This window comes from Ostrinia nubilalis, chromosome 22, assembly GCF_963855985.1.
Source record: "Ostrinia nubilalis chromosome 22, ilOstNubi1.1, whole genome shotgun sequence".
Taxonomy (NCBI): Eukaryota; Metazoa; Arthropoda; class Insecta; order Lepidoptera; family Crambidae; genus Ostrinia; species Ostrinia nubilalis.
Window position 1 is genome coordinate 5987580 of NC_087109.1, and position 23724 is coordinate 6011303.

At 37.4% G+C, this 23724-nt stretch overlaps 1 protein-coding gene across 1 annotated transcript; it reads left to right on the top strand.

Annotated features, from left to right (window-relative positions):
- Positions 1–19425: 19425 nt before the first annotated feature.
- On the top strand, positions 19426–21469 carry LOC135083039 (uncharacterized). The gene is made up of 3 exons (XM_063977803.1): positions 19426–19786; positions 20014–20256; positions 21182–21469. The coding sequence occupies exons 1-3, from the start codon at positions 19679–19681 to the stop codon at positions 21467–21469; spliced, it is 639 nt and encodes a 212-aa protein (XP_063833873.1). The 5' UTR covers positions 19426–19678.
- Positions 21470–23724: the final 2255 nt, after the last annotated feature.

Consider the following 23724-nt stretch of genomic DNA (forward strand, 5'->3'; position numbering starts at 1 on the left):
TTTTCGTTTATTTAGATATGGCAACATTTTTTTATTACGTAGGCAACACTGACACGCAATACAGTCATGCCAACATGAAAAAAAATAATTTCAACGGTGCCGGTGTACAGCGACCGGTGAAAAAGTGCTTAAAAACTTTCACAATTTAAATTAGAAAAACGTTTTGTCGTGTATAAATAACTGCTGAATTCACTTCTATAACTAATTAGGAGTAATTTCTAACAATTGGTAAGTACAGTTTGATTTTAAATTTAAAGTTATTTGTAAAATTAGTTTGTGGTTGGATTTGGACTTGTATTTGTAGTTAATAGAAACGCGAAAGGGGTGAAGAGATACGTAGTACGGGTTGTATAGAAGATACCGCATATGGGGTGAAAGGAAACGGGAAGGGTTGAATAGCAACGAATGGAGGTCAATAGAAAACAATTAGCTAGGGCTGTCTCCATCTAATTAAATATACTAGAAAAGTATATACCTTAATTGAGAATGTTACTAGGTATGCAAAATCACTTGAAACCTTTATTACAGTTAAGCTTTTACATATACAAATACATTTGTTTTTATTTCATTCAAAAATACCAAGTAGTTATGATTTTATAGGCATTCAAAGTTCGCTTAAATATCGAGTCGCGCCGACGGTCACGTGACCCCGCGTGACGTACATTCACAGTGTCCGCTCACTAGACAACGGATATAAACATACTTAAATACATTTTTTTTTGTAAATACATACATATTATACATATTAACACCCAGACCCATCACAGAAATTAAAATTGAAACAAACCCAAACTTGATGCGATTTGTCGTTTTATTGCAAAGTACCTTCCAGCTCCATCATCAGACCCTGATTACTATATAGAATTGAAGTACTCGTTAATACAAAACGAACGAGCCCTAACTCGATGGAGTTAAGTCGTTTTATTACGGAGTTCCTATGGCCACCTTCCAGCTCCATCATCAGATCAGCTCCATGTCATCATAATATTGCATGGTCATCCAAATTACATGTGTATGCGAAATTTTAGCTTAATCGGTTGTCCGGAAGTGGGTCTTAATTCAGCTTGCAAGATTTCACCCATACAAATTTGAGCCAGTCACTATAAAATGACGTCACGCGCATAAAATGGCGGGCCGGCCGCTGCCCGCATCTTTAAAATTCAATATCTTGGAAACTAATTGACGTATCGAAATAATTCTTTCACGAGTATTTTTTATTTTTAACAGAGAATACAGAAAACTAAAAAACAAAATTAGTGAACATTCTTCATTACTTGAGTTGGGTGGGTGTTCATTGATTTTTTATTTTTATTTTAGAGTATTTTATTAAGCGTAAAATAATAAGTATGCACGATACTATTCTTGCGAAAAAATATGATTATATTGGGAACGTGCACGACATTAGCGCCATCTGCCAACGAAACTTTAAGGGGCATTATGTCAAAAAATAAATAACAACAGCTTTCTTATTTTTATTGATTAGAGTAAATAAAATACTATAGAAGTCAATAAAAGTTAAGCTACAGTACCTCTAGTACGAAAAACTTTCGAGTTCAAGACGAGGACGAATTTTTGTACGTTTCGAGTTCGAACTCGAAACGTTCAAAGGATGATGGGCACAAATGTATGGAAAGTGGTACCCGCTCCAATAGCCATAACCAATATATATTTTAAAAGGCCTTTAGATGTAGGAAAATGTCTGCTATGGGGCCAGATCTAATTCACGTTTTGAAAGCAGTAATTCCACTAAGTATTATAATGAAAGTATAACACAATCATCCATGTATACGAGTATTTATTTATTTATTTATTTATTTGAACACCAACAAGGTTACATTGAGGCTTCACAAAAGTAACTATAAAAAATGACACTTGTTAAATGCAAACTTAATTATAGGTGAAAACATCATGCGTTAGAGACTAAAGCAACAGCAATTAGGGATTAAAAACTAAAAATACTTATTTAATATGGTGTAAAGAAGTCCCTATGCTTGTTCAAATCGGTGAGATTTGTCCAAGCATGTGGACTTGTATTTACGTAAACTAAGGAAAAAAATATCAACATTAACATTATTGGACCTAGACAGGGCATTGTATTGATTAAACATTCTATTTAAAGGGGAAAACAGACCTAGATTTGATTTGGAGCTCCTGGTCGCAAACAAGTTGTATCGGGATATCCTAGGCAACTTATAGGGAACGTTTAGATTAACTTTTGAGAGCAGGTTAGGGCAGTCAAAAGCACCGTTGACCAATTTGTATAAAAACGAATTATCAAGCACACAGCGGCGTTCCTGAAGAGTATTTAACTTGAAGTAACGTAATCTATCTTGATAGTGGGGTAATTTTTTTGCCAGGTTGACACTGAATGCCAGATGCCATAAAAACCTTTTTTGGATGCGCTCAAGTTTTTTTATATAAACGTCGTAATGTGGATTCCACACTACACTACAATATTCTAGACCACTTCGCACGAGTGCGTTGTATAAAACTATTTTAGTTTGTGGCTTCTTGAACTCTTTACAGTTTCGCAACACAAATCCAAGTAATTTATAACTCTTATTTACAATGTTATCTATATGAATATTAAATCGCAGTTTATTATCAAGAGTCACTCCCAGGTCACGAATACAATTCAATTCCATAAGTTTGTCAGGTCCTATAGTATAATCTCTAGCGATGGACTTTTTGTTACGGGTAAAATTAATTACAAAACATTTTTTCGCGTTTAGAGACATGCCGTTTACCTCGCACCATTCAACCAGACTATCCAAATCCTCCTGTAGTAGTTTAGTATCACTTATGTCCTCAATTTGCCTCAGAATCTTGAGGTCATCGGCAAACAAGTAAATGTTAGAATTTTTAAAGCAAAGGTGAATATCATTAATAAAGATGTTGAAGAAAATTGGGCCGAGAATAGATCCCTGTGGGACTCCAGAAGAGGCATCGAAAGGATCCGACGTGTAGCCATTCACTACCACTACTGACTTTCGTTTCTGTAGGTATGATCCACACCAATTCAGTAGGTTTCCACTAATACCAATCAAGGAAAGTTTTCGAAGTAGTACATCGTGATTGACTTTATCGAAAGCCTTACTGAAGTCTGTATAGATAACATCCACAGGCTTTCCCTGGTCAAGAGATCTCACCAAATCCTCTACAAGGGTTACTAGGTTGGTGGAAGTTGATCTTGCCTTCACAAAGCCATGCTGATGCGGAGAAACCAATTGGCGGAAATGCCAGGAAATCAAGGGGCTTACCATCGATTCAAACACTTTGGCAAATGTAGGAAGAATAGAAATTGGCCTGTAGTTATCAACATGACCCAGATGACCAGACTTATGTAAAGGTAGAACCAATGATGTCTTCCAATTCGATGGGAATGTGCCGGTACTCAATGATTTGTTGAATATGCGAGATAATGGATATGCAAGAACATCGGCACACCTTACCACAAACACCGACGGCAGTCCGTCTTCACCCGCTCCCTTATGCAAGTCCAGTCTCTTCAAAACTCGATAAACTTGATCCCTGGTAAAGACGACAGAAGCGAGACAGACGTTACCAGAGTGATCCGATGTCGAGGCATTAGCAGCTCGGGGAGCATCTCGATTATACACAGACTCAAAATGGGAAGCAAATAGATTGCAAATTTCCCTGCCCTCAGTCGCCGCAACATCCCCGAGAGACATTTCCGCTGGGTACATACTTTTACCCTTCCTTTTTTGCTTGATAAAGGACCATAGAAATTTAGGATTAGAAGTTAATGTCTGTTCCAGGTTACTCAGGTGTTTATTGTATGCAGATTTTTGTAGTTGGTAGCATCTATGCCTTAACAGCTCAAACTCTAAAATGTCACGTGGATTTTTGTTATACTTGCGCACTTTTAGTCTGCATTTGTGTTTTTCTTTTAATGATTTGATAAGGCTCGGCGTGAACCAGGGCGGGAACTTATAGTTTGGTGGTTTAGACTTCGGGACATGCTTCTCGATTACATTGCGAAGGATGGCATGGAATTTGGTCGACATCAGATCAACTCCAAGGTCGTCCGGTAATACGTCGTTCCATGATATCTTCTGTAGCGCAGCAACTATCTTAACGTAATCAGCCTTGAAGAAACAGAACTTTACGTCACTATTCGGCAAAAGAGTTACAGGGTCAGCACTAGGGACTATGAATTGAAGCGGTGGATGCAACGGATCCACTGATGTTAAAGGATCTGAATTTAGGTCCAATTCCGTAATGGCAATTGAACAAAGTACCAGGTCTAGTATTTTACCCTTCACATTTAAAACACAATTATATTGCTCCAGCTCATTTAAGGCCATAAATTCGAGCAAATCATCAGTGAACTTACCTCCGTTGCTGAAACCCTTCATTATAGTTGAGTCCTCGCTTGGGCTCCATGTAACACTGCTTAGATTAAAATCGCCCATTATAAGCGTGTCACCTACTCCTTGATTGGCTATCATGATACGGCTAGCATTTTCAAAATAATGATTTAATATGTGACCCTGGATTGGCGGAGGTAAATATACACAACAAATAAAAAGCTTCTTAAAACCATCTCCACCTCTCGCAACATCTAAAGATATCCAAAGATCTTCACAGCTAGATTCCAATTTATTTAGTCTTGAAGACTTAAGTTTTACGGAGACTGCAATGAGAACACCACCACCATCCTTATGAGAATGAAAACCACTACTTTCCCGATCCCTTCTATAAACAACATATCGATTATCAAAGAGCTCCGAATCATGAACACTTGAATTAAGCCAGGTTTCAGTAAAAACAACCAAATCGAAATTGTTACATACTACATTATTAAACAAATCCACTGTCTTTGTCCTTAAACCTCTGACATTTTGATAATATATCTTTAAATCAGCGAACTTAACAAAAACAAAAACAATCCAACACGCGGCCAAACAAAAACTAATAGTAATAAGTTAACAAATTAGGTCATCTTTTCTAGAGCATCAATATTACGTATATGTATATAATTTGTCTCTTCACTCTTTCTTACAAAAACCTTGCCGTCTCGTACCCAAACAAATTTATAATTTAAATCCTTAGATTTACGACGAGCCGCAGCATGAAGTTCCTTGTTCTCTGGAGTCAAGTGTTCGGCCACAAAGACAGGATGCTTTTTCTCCCCGCCTAACCCCAGGTGACTCGTATTCAGCTTCTCGGTAGAATTCTTTTTATTGAATAAAGAAGTTGCTGCCAAGAAATTGTCTCTGAGGCGAGGGCTTCTCAATTTCAATAGTATAGACCTCGGTCTAGTGCTATTCGCATTCAGTTTCGCTACTCTAGAACAATAGTGTATATCGCTATCATTTACAGGGCATTTAATAACTTTAGCTAGCTGCAATACCATATTGGTTAAGTTTTCCTGCTTGTGCTCGGGTACGCATTGAATTTCCAAATTGGACGAACGGGATCTTTGATCGAGCTGACGAAGCCTGGCAGAGAGCTCTTGTGTAGTATTGCGCAAAAAGTCATTGTCTTTGCGGAGGGCGGCGACAGTATCAGTCTGCGCGGCTACAGCGGTCTTGATTTTCTCAAACTCCTCATTAAAAAATGATATTGACGCTTCCAATGTTGACATGCCCTTTCTTATCTCTTTTAGTTCAGAGTTAATTTCTGTTCTAACAATTTGATGTAATTCCTCCCTCACTACGGCTCGAATGTCAGCTGCAGTTAGACATGAGCAACTTTGAGCGGGTGGGGGAGAGGAGAAAGACGTGCTTGACTTTTTCTTGGCTCGAAGGGTGACATTGTCATATTGAGGAACGGTGGAGGGCCCCGCGGGCGCCGGCCGTACGGGAGTGTCACAGTTACTGCCGGTTTTAGGCTCCTTACAACGACATGTTAGGCAAATCCATGAAGACTTAAAATCAGCCGTAAAGCTTCTATAATCATCCGCAGAGAAATTCATACATGAATAATGGTATTGCTCCTTGCAGCGACAACAATGTAGAAAGCTAATACCCTTCAAAACATTTGGGCAAGCAGCGCATCTATTGCTTTTGTTAGGCATTTTGTAGAAGGTAGACGGGCGGCGCGTTCGGCTGTGTGTAGATTAAATCGCTTTAAGCGATGTAAAGCTCCTGCCGTCCAGCGTAACAGAATCTGCGCAGCGATATTGTAGTACTGAGCCGCTGACTTGTGTAACTAGTATGGTCGCGGCGAAAAGGTCGTAAGCGCCGTGCGATACGCGTCGCTTACGCGTAATACTCAAAGCACTGCAGATTGTGATTAATGTCCAGCAAAACAATAACACTCGCCTATTATTTTTCAAGAAAACTGCACTTATGAGCACTAAAAACTTTCAATTCATAGTTCAGATCGTAGATAGTTAGATCAGGTTTGCTTGGCACTATTCTTCTTGTAAGAAATCACTGTGTTTACCACTGATAAACGTTTTTATATTGGAGAGAAACAAAAATGCTGTTGCTTGTTAAACTACCGACGACGATGATGACGAGTATGTATTATGACTACAATCTATTAATATAACTAAAAGAAGCATTGAAAAGGAAAGGATTATACCTACGATGAACTACCCAAGCTATTAGACGTTTATTCGCTTTCATCATCATCATCGTGATCATTTTAGCCATAGGACGTCCAGTTGAACATAGGCCTCCCCCAATGATTTCCACAATGGCCGGTTGGTGGCGGCCTGCATCCAGCGCCTTCCCGCTACCTTTGTGAGGTCGTCGGTCCATCTTGTGGGTGGACTTGTTGGGTCTTGTGGGTTTATTCGCTTTAGCAACCCATAATAAAACCCTTAAGAAGTAATAAAACTTTAACCCCTTTATTAATAAAAGTTACACCCAAGTTGAACTCTGGCTTAAAATGTCATTTGGTATGGAAATGTCATTTTAATCCAAGGTTCTTCCTAGGTGTAACTTTTTATTAATAAGGGGGTAGTACTTCTTTAAATAAAAATATTTATTTCACAATCATCCCCATCAATAATTATAGAGTTAAGGAAGGATGCTGGAACAGTAAACCCTTCATGACTCGCATAACCTAAGTACCATACGATGGACACGTATGATACTTCTTCTTTTTCTTCCTCGGTCTCTTCCTCCCTCACTGATGAGGATCGCGACCACAGATAGTGTTCCTCCACAGACTGCGGTCATAAGCTGTGTGGACCGCACGATGCAAACTCCCGCCCACCGTCTTCCTCACCGCGTCCGACCATCTCGTCGGTGCCCTGCCCCGAGCGCGTCCCCCTTCATACTGTATGATACTTAGGTTACACAAAAAGTATCTTTATCTTCGAACGCAACCTGATCTGAGGCTGGTGGCCATAGTAAATGTTGTTCGTCTTGGTAAGACCTTTCAAATGACACTACAAACATTACTATTGGAGCCGGGTACCATTCTGCAAAAAAGTATGTATATCTTCGTACACAACCAGATCTGAGGCTGGTGGTCATAGTAAAAGTTGTTCATCTTGGTAAAACCTTTCAAACGATACTAGACTCATATCTATTGGAGCCGGGTACCATTTTGCCCATTGTCCTTTGTTTAACGAATCACTTTTAACTTTCAAACTTCTTTCGTCGGCACGCAAGGCCAACGAACTTATAGTTCCAAAATACTGAACTGTCCTATCGATGACATTGACAGCGGGGCGCCACCGTCAATACCGAATCGCTGGTTCCGATTTTTGCCATGTTGGAAACCATAAAGTTGAACGATGGTAGCGCCCCCCTGTCATTGAGTTTGGCGGGACAGTTCAGCGTGGGTCATCTATATCAATATTATCTTTCGACGAGTCATAGAGTATTTTACAAGTTTTTTAAAATATCATGGACTGGTGCGTTCCGAAACATGTTGTGTTATTTTAACATGTCGTTATAAAATTTCAATAAATTAAGTACAAAGATGCATAAACGCTCATAACGCCCCATTTATTATATATATGTTTTTGTATCATTGTTTATTTAATAATATGTAATTATTTAATATCATTATTTTACTAATACCAATAAAAACTTGTTCCCAAAACATAAGTGAAATTTGAACGTATTTTGACACTTTTGACAGTGTCATTCCGTTGCTATAGTTCCAAAATACTGGACTGTCCTGTCGATGACATTGACAGTGGGGCGCCACCGTCAATACCGGATCGCTGGTTCAGATTTTTGCCATGTTGGAAACCATATAGTTGAACGATGGTAGCGCCCCCCTGTCATTGAGTTTGGTGGGACAGTTCACCGTGGGTCATCTATATTTGACTCAGGCTACGTCTACGTATTTGCCGCCGTGCGTGCTCATTTTTGAAAAATGAAAACCAGCTATTCTCAGTTTGGGACCATGGTTGATTTCATGGAAAGGTAATACTATGCTCTAGAAATTGCAATGAATCTAACAGAAAACATGCTTTCATTGGACAAATATTGGAATTCTTTTTTTAGACATGGAGACCTATCGAAGCCGACTGGTGGCCCTCGGGGACGCCAGTGGTGTCTTAAAAAGTGGCGAGAGTTAACTGCCATATTAAATGGTGATGGGACAGGAGACTCAAAACCAGAAGAAAAGTGGCGGAAGGTAAGTTAGGCTTATTGAATTTTACAATTTCTAGGGACTCTTGAGCTGTATGTGAGGTTAGGGTTGCCAGATCGCTTCAAATCGCTTCAAAACCTAATAGCCGGATAGACCAGCTAGTTTGGCCAGACATTTTGCCTTAATAGGCTGAACAGGTTAATGAGGATTCTGTGTCTCAGTATTAATAGGTGCAACAAAAAAATGTTTGTAATGTCAAGCTTTATTACTATTACTAGCCAAAATGTACGTTGCATGTACCATGGTTGGCGCTTATTTGTTTGTGAAATTTATACACACACACACACACACACATAATGCCATGATTCTATGTTTTATGCATCCTGCTTTTCCTCACTTTTGTTTTTGCATGGCTTAAGGTTTGGGCAGATCTCAAGAACAATACAAAAAAGAAATCTGCCAAAATCAGCAAATGTATGAGGAGCACCGGAGGTGGGCCAGCCCTTAAAATCTGTTTAACAGATTTGGAACAGAGGGTGATTGCCCTAATGGGAGTTCAAGCAGCGACCGGAATGGGTAACATACCGGAGATAGGTTTTCCAGAGGTTTGTTATTATCATACTAGGTATACTTAACGCGATCCCGATTTTTAAGTTTTTCATTATTATTAGTGTAGTGTTATAACTGTAAGTCTAGGTATCAGCACGTCAATAATTTTCTACACAATTTTGTAAATCTATTTTAGTTCCAGCCATTGAAGTGTACGGTTGCAAAGGATGATGGGCACCAATGTATGGAAAGTGGTACCCGCTCCAATAGCCATAACCAATATATATTTCAAAAGGCCTTTAGATGTAGGAAAATGTCTGCTATGGGGCCATTTCTAATTCACGTTTTGAAAGCAGTAATTCCAATAAGTATTATAAATGAAAGTATAACACAATCATCTATGTATACGAGTATGTAATAATTACGACTACAATCTATTAATATAACTAAAAGAAGCATTGAAAAGGAAAGGATTATATTACGATGAACTACCCAAGCTATTAGCCCTTTATTCGCTTTCATCATCATCATCATGATCATTTTAGCCATAGGACGTCCAGTTGAACATAGGCCTCCCCCAATAATTTCCACAATCTTGTGGGTGGACTTATTGGGTCTTGTGGGTTTATTCGCTTTAGCAACCCATAAAAACCCCCTTAAGAAATAATAATAATACTCCAACCCCTTCATCCTAAGTATAACTTTTTATTAATAGGGGGGTAGTAGTTCTTCAAATAAAATCATTTGTTTCACAATTATCCCTATCAATAATTATAGAGTTAAGTAAGGATGCTGGAGCAGTAAACCCTTCATGCCTCGCATAACCTAAGTACCATACGATGGACACGTATGATGCTTCGGTTACACAAAAATTATGTTTATCTGCGAACGCAACCAGATCTGAGGCTGGTGGCCATAGTAAAAGTTTTTCGTCTAGGTAAGACCTTTCAAACGACACTAAAGCCCGGTCCGTGAGCACGTAGAATTTTGTCCAATGACCCCTAGCTAACCATCCTTATCGCTCGCGTGTAATTATATTGCTGTCGCGACTGTGCGACTGGCACCCCCGCAGTGAGTCCCTCTGAACACGTGGTCCGACTGCTTTGTCCGATTAATCGGACCACGTGAACTTTATTTTCCTGTTGGTTCGATTAAGGAGTCGGACTACCAAGACTTAATGTTCTTAAGAAGACATGGTCCGACATTTAACCGCCTAACCATTTCATTAACTCAACACTTTTTAATTGCATTTTCTTAATTGAAAAACTATAACAGAGCTATTCCTTTTAGTTCAAATCAAAGTTTAACTGAGTTGAACTTTCAGGAAAAAAAATCCATAAGGATTTCATAATTTTTCTAGAAATTTGAAATAAACGGAATATATTTTCCTAAAAAACTATAATAAATCTATTGAATATTTTTGATTGATTTTTTTGGATCATTCTTACTTGTTGGAAAACAAATGAATGTCGAGAAAAACAATTGAAAATGTGGAAAACATATGAATGTTGGGAAAACAAATGAATACCTACATAACCTATAAGTATAAACATTTAAGAAATGTTTATAAAAAAAAATCCGTTTATTTCAACTTCCTTGAAAGATTACTTAAGAAAGTTGTCTTTACGGATTTTTTTCCTGAAAGTTCAATTCAGTTGAACTTTGAATTGAACTAAAAGGAGGTGGTTTTACATTGAAAGAAACAATCTTTAATTAAATTTATTTATACCTTTACATATTTGTATTAATTTATTCAAATGAATATTAATTTAAATAGTAAACCTTTCCATGCCATGCGTTCTAGAATCAGGTATTTTTTTTATCCACAACGAGGAAGCTCTTGTTACTAGCTTTTTAAATTATTACTAGCTTTTTTTTGCTAACTATTTTGTCTGTCACAGAAAAACTTAATCGCGCGCCTCTCTGTTTCAAAACCGGGATAAAAACTATCCTAAAATTGTCCTTTCCCGGGACTCAAACTATCTCTATGACAAATTTCATTAAAATCGGTTCAGTGTTTTAGGCGTGAAAGCGTGACAGACAGACGGACAGAGTTACTTTCGCATTTATAATATTAGTATAGATGATCCAAGAGCATCGCATTGGTAGTTAATATGAAATTGTCACGAGAAATAGTTTCCATGGATCGATTTTGTTGCATACCACCCATAATTTATTTCAAGTCCGTTTAGTCAACTTAAGTCGGACGAAGCGGAATTGCGATTCCTTGTAGTCCGATTAATCGAACCAACAGGAAAAAAAGTTCACGTCGTCCGATTAGTCGGACAAAGCAGTCGGACCACGTGTTCAGAGGGCAGTGAGTGTGCGAGCGCGATAGCAACATAATTATGCGCGAGCGATAAGGATGGGTAGCTTGGGGTCATTGGACAAAATTCTACGTGCTCACGGACCAGACTATAGAAGCATATCTATTGGAGCCGGGTACCATTTTGCCTTTAGGGTTTTTTTTTAAGTTGGGGAGGTGTAGGATACTTTATACCAGAAGTTTCAGGAAGGGGGGCCAGGGGTGGGGGGCAGGTGGTAGGAGTGTGGGTTGTAAGTAGGTGCTGGAACGGTAGGGGAAGTGGACTGATATCCTCCTACGGGAGGTCGGAAGACTTTGTACCGGAAGTTTCAGCGAGGGAAGGGGGCGGGGGGTAGTTTAGGTTACCTTAAATTTATCTAGGTATGAACATCTAATATTAGAATTTTAGAATTCAATGTTTTAACATTGTTTTCAATAGAACATTTAAGAAGTTAATCAAATTAATGATTAACAAATTAATCATGATTATGGTTACTTTTTAATCATATTATTTTAATCAAATTATTTACCTAATTGATTAAAAAAATATTTGATTAGTACCAACACTGGTACCTACCTGCTATCGTTATTTCTATTTATTTAAACTGGCAGATGGTGGTGACTGAGTTTGTTGTTCTCTTCAACAGTTACCAAATGTTGACCTCGAAGTGCTGGCAGGGCAAAAATATTATGAGATATGTAAACGCACCCTAAGGGCAAAACTTTTTTTTAATATTAGTCTTTTAATTTTCTAGGAGCCACTGGAAACTCAGAAAACTCCTCAGCAAGAAGCAGCTCCTGAAGTATCAGAAGATCCAACAGAATATGTAGTGGTCGTTACGGCGGAAGAAGATTCCTTCGACATTCCACGAGTGCATTCAGAGCAAGGTAGGTCTTCTGATCATGTAAACACCTATTAATAATTTCTATACCAAATTTAATTAGTATTAGTTCTTGTTTATAAGTACTTAAATGTTATTCTGAACTTTGTTACGTCTTGTTTGAATAGTGTAATTGGTACTACCGTTCTATTCATGAATAAATAATAAATTGTTTGTGTAACTGCAGTGGTGGCGTTAGTCAATTTTTTATTCTATTCAATACAGATGGATGAAACATGGAATACTCCGGGCGGAAGTCAGGAGCCCACGAGGGAGGCACCTACAAAATGGTCGGCACCGGCAAAGAAAAAGAAGATGGTCGCTAAGGGCAAGGCGGATAAAACTAATGATTATTTCATACAGAGTGATATGAATTATTACCAATTAGAGATGGAAAGGATACGTCAGAGGGACGTAGAATTAAATCTTCAAGCTCAATGGCTTGAATTTATTAAGGAGGCCGACACTAGCCCATGTTAACAAAGGCATATAAATGGTATGGTGAAGTCAGAAATTTGACATCATGATTTTATTTTTTTTAATTTTCATACAAAATAAATTTTACAAAATCCGATTTGTATGAAAATTAAAATAGTTAAAATGAAGATATCAATTTTCTGACTTCACCATACCATTTATATGACCATGTTAACATGGGCTAGTGTCGGCTCATATACTCATTTTTGAAAGACTCGAATGAGTATCGTCCAACTACAAGTACTGAAGTTTCTCATGTAAGTATTATTTGCTTCTTCTTATACAGGGTGTTAGGTAAATGGGTATATGAGCCGACACTAGCCCATGTTAACATGGGCATATAAATGGTATGGTGAAGTCAGAAAATTGATATCTTCATTTTAATTATTTTAATTTTTATACAAATCGGATTTTATAAAATTTAATTTGTATGAACATTAAAAAAAATAAAATGATGATATCAAATTTCTGACTTCACTATACCATTTATATGCCCATGTTAACATGGGCTAGTGTCGGCTCATATACCCATTTACCTAACACCCTGTATATAAATTATATGTATAGTTATATCCAACACCGTTAATGATGGCATGTGACCTCTCTTTTTAATTTAATGGCATTTGAAATTACAAACTTGTGAAAGAAAGAGAAGCGCCGCGCTTCAACATGAAGCTTGCTAATATAAATATCTAAATGTTGATCATATAATTTTGCCAGGGTACCGCTTCTGTTGTTTCAAAAAGTTGTGCGTATGTATTTCTAATGGCAACTGCTTGTCGAGAAGCGTGGTTATTACGTGTCGGTGGTATATTTTCCAAAACTGAGCGCATTTGCTGCCGCCATGTTCCTGGTACTACACGGCGTTGTTGTAAATCTTCAAAATCAACACACCGTTGTGTGATAACATATCAGAAGTTTTAATTAACCAATTGTGTAAGGATATAGCTGCCCATGTAATATCATCAACTTTACTTGGTGTCATTTGTATTGTTTTTAGAAACACTCGAAATCCAGTTAATAAAATCCCAAAAGCGTTTTCGGCGATCCTTCTGGCTCTGGATAAGCGATAATTAAATATCTTTTCTCTCTGGGTAGGTGTTATTGCATATGGCTTCATTAGATATGGCTTTAAGGGAAATGCGGCGTCTCCAACGATAACAGATTGCTCTGGTATACTTAAAGATTGGCTTTCTAATGCTTGTCCCAAAGATGATCTTGCGTTTGTTCCATTTGTTCCAATGTTCACATATGAAAAACAGTACTTATCATCAACTAAAGCCAGCATCACAATGCTGTGGTCCCCTTTGTAATTAAAATAATCTGAATTATCGCCCGGAGCAAAAATATTTACATGTTTACCATCCAGAGCTCCAATACAGTTAGGAAAATTCCATTTAGTTCGAAATCCGTTTTCGATTAACTTCCATTCATCATAGGATGGCATCTGCAAAACACACATTAGGGGGCGTCCATAAATTATGAGACAATTTTGGCCATTTTTCAACCCCCCCGCCCCCCTTGGTGAGATTTTGCCTGACCCCCTCCCCCACCCCCCCAATCTCACGTGATATTTAATAAAATGTCTATTTTGCAATGTCTATGCTTCGATTCTATTAGATTTACATATATGAAAAAATCAGTAACCCAGTGTCGTCGTGTCACGCGCAGTGCAGGGTTCCGTAGCTTCCCGTCGTTTAGTAAGACAAGCAATTGCTTCAACCTAGGACCAGTTTTTTGATTCATAGTTAAAACTAGCTGACCCGGCGAACTTTGTTCCGCCTTAATGGTAATAAATAATCAGACTTTTTTTTTTAATTTCGAACGGGATAAAAAGTATCCTATGTCCTTCTCCTGGCTCTAAACTACCTCCCTGACAATTTTCAGCTAAATCAGTTCAGCCGTTCTTGAGTTATAAGTGGAGTAACTAACACGACTTTCTTTTATATATATAGATAATTGTTAAATTTTGCTACTAATGGTTAAATATTAATAAAATGTAAACTAATAATTAAAAAAAATACTAAAAGTCAAGTTAAACATTGTTATAAAAACATTTTTTTCTGTTATTTAACCAGTTGTCATTTGACATCTGTCAAATTTGACTATTGGTTACTTTAACTACGAATACATAATATTTTCATACGTATGTAATGTCATTTTTAGAGTTCCGTAGTCCTGACAAGGAACCCTTATAGTTTCGATATGTCTGTCTGTCTGTCCGAGGTTTCGCTTGGAAACTATTGGCACTGGGGAGCTGTAATTTTGTGAGGGTATTAATATTAATCACGCCGACAAAACGGTAAAATAAAATTTTGAAAAAAAAAATTCTAGGGTAGCTCCCCTGCATGTAAAGTGGGGATGAATTTTTTCAAGAAAAACTATAACGGTTAAGATACATTACTTAGTTTAAAAGTAATAGTCATTTGACTCATGTATTATAAAATTTCTTAACCAGTAAAAATTCCTTAGAAGAAAATATGAATAGTGACTTGACTTTAGATGAAGTAATTGCTTGCTTCTGAAATATATTGTGGTAACGACAGACAACTACGGAACCCTACACTGTGCGTGGCACGACACGCAGTTGGCCAATTTTTTACGCAATAGCGATGCCGATGACGTTTTGTTTTTAATTTAGAATTTTCTTAATTTTGACATTTATTCTGCATCTTTAGTGTTCACAAATGCAGATGGAGGCATTTTTAGTTTAATTTGATTAGACTGTTTAGAATAAATTGTCATTATCATCATAAAAAAAAATCATTTTTTTTTACTTCAATAACTCAGTTTTCTGGCAATTTTACTCTATTTCTTGCGGGAAAAATTACGTGATATTTTCCTAGACCCCCCCTCTCCCCCACGTGAGATTTAGTGAGGTTTTCGTTGACCCCCTCCCCCCCCTAAAAGTCTCACGTAATTTATGGACGCCCCCTTACTCAAATTAATAACATTTATGCCTTATGAGTATTTTTTGATTTTTCAGGATGACCCGGGATCACCAAATAATGACGACACCCAGCGGCCTAGAAGTGCTTCGCAGTCATTAATGAGCGAAGATAGACCTGACTCTCGAAGTTCTACACAATCGGAAATGGAAACTAGACATCGGTCACAAGTAGAAATTGGACCTACTGATGAAGAATCTACCACGAGTCATTCTAGCCGAAATTTAACATATCAGAGATTCACTCGCAGAGAAAGAAACGCAGTGTTTACGACAACAAATTATTCAGTAACTGCTGCTTTAGAGCGCCTAGAACAAATATCCTCTAATATAAATAATCCACCACATTTTGATGAATTTCATTATTTTGGTCTTAATGTAGCTTCGCTACTACGCGCACTGCCATTAAATTTAGCATTGGATGTGCAAGCTGAAATTCAAGCAAGTTAACTATCAGCTAGACGTCGACAGTTGTATCCAAATATTGGAAGCGTATCCATTCCTACTATGTACACCCCAAATCAACCAATTGTGATTCAAGAGAATCCAGCTAACTCACAAAATGTGCAACCGTTGCCATCATTTGGACAGGCATCTATTCAAGGTACTTCAGAATGCACACAGTATTCATCTAACATACAAAATCAAGACTCTTTTTCGTTACTTAGACGGACATCTATGCAAGGCACTTCAGAAGGAACAGCTGATGTCCTAAGCAAAGCTTGGGATATGTCTTGAGTGAAATATTTCTCAATTTGATTTTGATTGATGCTATAAATGTTGATTTTTTAATTAATAAACATTTAAAAAAATAATGTTTGTTTTTCTTACCTTATTATATTCCTTTAAAGACATGGTTATCGCAGCACAAACTTCGGGTATAAATTGAGACATAGTAGATCTTGCCACTCGGTGAAGTGCCTCTAATGTGTGCAAAGAATCTCCAACAGCTAGAAATCTCAAAGTGATTTCTAATTTAACTCTAGCAGGAATAGCATCTCGCAGATGTGTGTCCCGCTTTTGTATAGAGGCTTCAACTTTTGAAAGTAACGTATCAAATTGATGAGGCAACATGCGTAAATGGTTTTTATAGCCCTCTTCCATCTTCGTCTCGCATTTCTGCCAACAAACGAGTGCTCGCTCCAAGATTGGCTCTTCTTGCTATCCAATCACGAACCCAAATCGTTCTATTTCTTGTTTTTTTGGTGTTTTTGAGCAACAATTTTTTAGTACATTTCACCGCGAGCAAAAACACAATTTTATTGAGTTCAGTACGAATAGCTAATTGATTATTCATTTCAAGGCAGCGCTTGTACTACCAACAAGAGTTCTGTAGCAAGTGTGACTGGGATGTTTGCTTTGAGCATGCTAATACAACGGCATACTCAAAACTAGCATGCCAATACCTAGCATGTGTACTAGGGTGTCCCTTATATAGCCGAAAAAAAATTTTTTTTAGATATTGAAATGCATACCCTCTATTTCTTTTCGTACTACTCAGACATACTTAAATACAAAATTTCATCATCCTACGTCCACATTAACCCGTGCCGACTTAGCTCTGAAGATTTTGAAAAATGCTGGTTTTACCCCTTTCGTTATGTAGCTAAATCAATTAAAATATTTATTTTTTATAAAATATTTATAAAAAGAAGATAACATTACAGATTAGACAATATATTTTACTTTTGAGGGACCCTTTTTTACATTCTGGATACAGATTTCCATGCTCCTGAATATTGGCCTGATTTTTGCTACACTGTGCGTAACAAAAAAAGCTTTTGCTCTTCCTTTGCAGTGATCAAACCATGAAAATCTTGCATAAGCTTTATAGCTCTTTCAGCTGTATCATTAACTACCCTTAAAGAAGCACTTTTTTGCCTTTAAATAGGCAACATCTTTATCTCATATAGAAATGTGTCTCAGGGGGAAATTATTATCAATTTTCAATCGAGAAAATAAATTTATACTCTTGACAGACACAAAACCACTCAATGGTTTTCCAGCAATAATAAATAAGGCAGTATTATTATCAATTCATTAAAAACAGGATAAAAAATTAGTACAAAGTCCTATTTACCATAGAAATAATCATACCTTCTTCAGATGAATTGTATCTCTTCCCAGAATCATACATACTCTCTCTTTGTACTTTTACTACAATATTGACGGTCTTTGTTCATGACCTTCATCATCAAAGAGTGATAAAACGGCAATTTCTTCTGATATGAAGTACCAAAGATGTTGACTAAACTTGCTCAGGGCTGCTTTGGAAATCAATTTGTCAACACTCTCATATACCTTTTGGAAAGTGGATGTCAAGAGTTCCTTAAGGCTTTCCTCAGAGCTGGTAAGCTGGTCGTGATGTCCTTGCGTTTGTATAGAATCTTGCGTAGTAAGAGATGACGATAAACCTCCGAAACTTATTTGCTCTATTTTTTATTTATTTATTTATTTAATTTTCTTTGTCTTGCACTTTCTATTTTCTTAACTAACTTTTTGTCTACACCTTAACACTCTGGACGCCTTGGTTTTATTTGTTTATGTTAAAATATTTTATTTGTTTTTAAATCCTCCTAACCGCGGCGCTCATAAATCTTGATTTTTTTAAATATTTTTTCTTGCAACTCCCTCCAAGCATGGTGAAGATACACAAGTTTTTTTTACACAGTTAGGCTCTGGTAGGATTTATAGCTTTTCCCAAAATATAATACACTCCCGAATGATAAGATTAGAGGTTTCAATAACATTTAATTAACTTCGCAAAATATGTTAAAAACTACTGCAAAAACTTGACGATTAACGGTAAATTTGTGCCTATTATTTGATAAATTTACGTCCCCGACTAAGAAAATACTTTTTTTATTGCTTCTTAATTCCACAGCCATCTTCTAAATGTCAAACAATAGGTGTTTATCACGAGATTAATTGAGAACAAATGACAAATACCGCGAATACGCACCGCTACTGCCGCGCAACATGTTTCGATGCAAGTCGGCACGGGTTATCGTACTCCAAATAAGGTAAAAATTTATTTCCGAGTGTTTTAGAGGCAAACAAACAAAACTAAGACCTATGCGTTACAAATTTAAAACTTTGAAAAATAAGGGACACCCTAATGTGTACCCAGTACGATAGCATACTCAATATTAGCATGCTGTCAAGCATGCTTAGTAGTGTGCTACTTTCGAGCATGTGTATCTGTAGCTTTACGTTGAATGGAATTTGATAAAAACTGTTTATGGAGAAATGGACGTCATTATAAAAACTGGTTTTGAGTGTGTAAAACACACAATAAGTTTCCAACCCCAAACTCAGCTAAAAGGAAAAAAAATGGTGCTAGCAGAGCATGTGAGGAATGTAGAAGAGCTGAGAACTAATGGCACCTATTCATTTTCATGCCACTTCTCATGGCAAAGGGCCATGTGATGGACTTGGGGGCAACTTGAAACGTTTGGCAACTCGAGCTAGTCTACAGTCGGCGTCAGACAAAGCGATCACTACACCCGAGCGTTTGTACCAATGGGCGAAAACATCAATGTCCCAAACGCACGTTTTATATGCTCCAAAAGAGGACATTAAACAAAACAGATTGTTTTTAAAGAGCAGATTTGAATCGGCAGCGACAATACCAGGCACAAAAAAATATCATGCCTTCATTCCCACTACTGAAGGTATAATGATAAAACGCACGAGTAACAGTGAAGCATTTAAAATTGTAAAGGCCCCAGTACACAATGGCCCATGCGTGCCCACTACAGGCCATCGCCATTGTGTACAGGGGGTAATGGTATATGATGGCGGACAATTGTCCATCGTGGCGCGCAATCGGGGAGTTGTCGGTTTTTTGGGCACACTTCAAAGGAATCGTGGCGTAGCGTGGCCTGTGGTGTTTACACAATCGGCCATTGTTTAGTTCGTCACCGGCCGCTGACCGGGATAGTACACTTTTGTGTTGCGTGCTATTGGCGTGGCGTGCGATCGTCCAAAATGTCAACAGCGTGGAGCAATGAAGAAACTTTCAAGTTTATTGATTTATATCAATCTGAGCCCGCAATTTGGGACTCAAATAATGCACTGCACAAGGAGAAAAACAAGGTATGTTTATACTAATTTTATTTTGATAGAAATTATGCTATCTATACTTCTATACTAATATTAGGAAGGACTTAAATTATTGTTTGTTGGAATTGAATAGGCTCCGAAACTAATGTACCAATTTGAAAAATTCTTTTAGCATTAGAATCCTACATTATCCCTGATGAAAATAGGCGATAAAAGAGCCTCATCTGAAAATAATAAATGTAGTATTGTGGTGTTTTCAGGTGAATGATGCATGGAATCGCATTGCAGACTCCCTGCAAATTCCTGTTTCGGAACTTAAAAAAAAGAAAGAGACATTGATGTCCGCATTTCGGATGCATTTCAAGAAAAAACAAGATTCGATCCGATCTGGTATGGGAGAAGATGAAATTTACAAGCCAATTTGGATTTTTTATGATGCCATGGAGGCATTTTTAAAAGGCAAATACACTGCTAAAAGTGTAATTTCAACAGATGAGCAAAGGGTAAGTAAAACAATTAATTAGTTTCAAAATTTTTTATTAATAAGTAACTAAGTATTTACTCATTTTGATTTCCACAAATTATAAACTAATTAAATTATGCATCATAGGCCCTACCATTGCATAGTCTTCTTTGATGGATGTAATTCATAAAATTTGATCTTATTTGCGTAGCATTAATAGGAGCCCGACGAGGTACAGATTGTAATGGTAATAGATTTTCTTCATGGTTTACTCTCATACCTACATGGATTAATTCACCATTCCTATCATAGCTGTCAGTACTGCCTGGTGGAGTATAAATATTGCGAGATGATTTGCTCTTTCTTAAAAAATTGTGTAGTAATAAACAGCTGTGGGTTATAATAGAAGTTTTAACGACATCTAATGGAATAGGTCTTTTAAATACTCTAAAAACTGACGATAATATCCCGAAAGTATTCTCTACGACCGCACGAGAACGTGATAGTTGTTGATTGAACATTCTTTCTGGGGTACCCAACTGATGATGTCCAGGAAAGGGCTTCATAATATGAGTACTAAGAGCAAAAGCGCCATCACCCAGAAAAACATAAGGCATATTAGTATTACTTCCAGGAAGTGGGCAACTAGGTGGTAAATTAAGGGTCCCATCACATATTTTTTTCCACAAATTGCTTTGATTTAAAACACCTCCATCACTAATTCTCCCTTGGCTTCCTATGTCAGCAAACAAAAAACGGTAATCACTATCTACTAGGGCTAATAAAACGATGCTGAAACTTCCTTTGTAATTAAAGTATTCAGATCCGGTATGAGCTGGTGCTAATATGGTAATATGCTTCCCATCTATCGCGCCAAGACAATGTGGAAAGCTGAATCCTTCCGTTTTGGTCAGCCATTCTTCAGGACTTGTGGGAATCTGAAAAAATAAATATATTTTTTTCAGGCAGTCATTGGAGAACAGACAGAAGAAGAAACGGAAAATCCAAGTGATGCTAGAAACAACACAGAACCAAAGGACATGAATATAAAGATACCTGTACAGAGGAGACGTTCAGTTAAGCCACCTGAGTTAGAAAAAGCAGATAAGGAAATGTCAAAGGCTTTTAATACGTTAAACCAGGCTATTCTCAATAAAGACCAACAAAATAAAAAGAGGACGACTGCGACTTGTATGGGAGGCTTCTTGCTAGCAAACTCAGAAAATATTCAGACAATGAGAGACAAGAAATAATGTACGAAATTGATGGATTACTATTAAAACGCCGTCGCAATTGTAGTCCTCAGTACGTGTCTTCACCTTCTCAAATCATTATAAGTAAACGTCCGTCTTCTTCAGCCACCAGCTATTCTTGTCCATCACCGTCGTCATCTTGGATCAATCGCCCCTCATCGTCTTCAAATCATTATATTACTTCTCCTATACAAAGCCCATCACCTATTCCACCTGCGCAAACTCCATCCCCTTTTCCACTTACTGAACTCCCTAATGCCTCATACACACAAGAAGTAGTTTATCAATCCCCCAACATAATCCATACACCTGTCCCTACGATCCATATACCTGAGGGATCCATGCAAACAATTTGTAACGAATTGTATTCTCAGACACAGAGTCAGTCTCAAAACATTTTGGCTGATGCTTATGCAAAAGCTTTGAATGACGATTGTTAAAATAACCAATTAAAAAAATGTAATAGGGCAATAATTATTGATTAAAAAATTTAAAGTATATACAAATGTTTTACTAACTCACCTTAATCATGTCCTTTAGCACTTGGTTCAGAGCCAAACATACTTCAGGAATAATTCTAGATATGAGTGTACTTGATATTTTAAAATGGTAGTGCAGGCTCCTATAACTGTCTCCAGTCGCAAGAAATCGCAATGTCAATGCCAATCTTATTTTTGGAGGTATTGCTTCTCGCCAATATGTATCCTTTTTTGCAATAATTGGCGATATTTTTTGCAATATATACTCGAAATCACTAGATGACATACGAACAAAGTTATCGAATTCCCCTGATGGTTCTGCAACAAGGTCGCTTAACAGATTGTCCATGAATTGCCTGAAAATGGTAAAAAAAAAAAATCTTAGTCATGTTCTTTACGTTAACATTCTAAATATTAATATCATAACCTAAGTACCACATTAAAAAATCTACGTACCTTGTCCTGTTTCGATGAATGGTCAGCATCCACCATCGCCTTTTTCGCCATTTCTTTTTAATAACTTTGTGACGGTACACACTTCTGTAATACTTGTAAACAGTATACAAATAAATAGCTGCAGCCGTAATTACTTCGACGTCCATCGCAAGTGGTTTGCCAGGCAGCAATGAGCCATGCGCCATTGTGTGAACACCAAGTGATCGTGGCCTACCATTGTGCATTGCAAAGCGTGGCCCATCACAGGCCATTGTGTACTGGGGGCTTAAAAATTTGTAATCAAACTACTAAAGAAAAAATTAATCTGCTTACTCACAACTCACAAGTGGCGGGCGTCAGGCGCTGCAGCGCAACGGCGCGGCGCTGGACGCCACCTTTCGGCAGTATTAGCTAGCTCCTAATCCACTTCCACGCCCACTTTGAAAGTTGGCATGAATGTTCTACACAATATTAGCTATTTCAATAAAAAAAATTAAAAAAATCGAAATGGTCGAACTTTGTGAAAATCAAGAAAAAAAAATTAATTTGCATTTTTTTTAGGAAAAAATAAAATTTTTTTCGTTTCCAAAAATACAGTTAAAAAGCAGGGTAAATGAAGTAATAAATCCCGTGGTTTAATTATTTTTATATATAATTTTATGACTCCATAATCGGCTTTGAAGTACTGCATGCCAACCGGTTGTCGAAAACTTCGAAGACCCATAACTCTTAAACTAGTCATTATATTACAAAAATATTTGGTACACGTATCAATAATATGTATAAGTAGAACATACTCAAATATTACTGAAATCGGAAACATCGACTTTTTTTACCTGTCCGCTTCGCGTGGAATGCTCCAATAGTTAGTTATGCATCCGTCAGCTCCCTCTGCTCTAGACTAAACAAGATAAGTCATCACTTTCCGCTCTACAGTGTAAGCATTCGTAGAATTGTTATTCACATAAGATTTATGTCAGCAGAACTAAATTGTAAACACAGTACTGGACGACTGCGATCGCCCACAATATTAAATCATTATTAAATCGCCTCCAACTCGGCGAGGACGTGATCACTTAGTTTAATTAAATATAATCCTTTTTAAAAAGCTTCCACCCCGCTCCCGAAATCTGACTGGCGCAGCCGTTCGGATTTATTGCTGCAAGTTTTCCTAAAGTTTACGCGATTGGTGTCAAAATCCGCCGTTTAAATTCGTGATACTACGGGAAACTAATAAATCCGCCGAACCAAATAAATTTGTCATCGAAGTAAGAGTGGAACGAGTATGCAGAGAACGGTCGGTTGGTGAGTAGAACTTTTCGCCATTCCTTCCAAATCCTT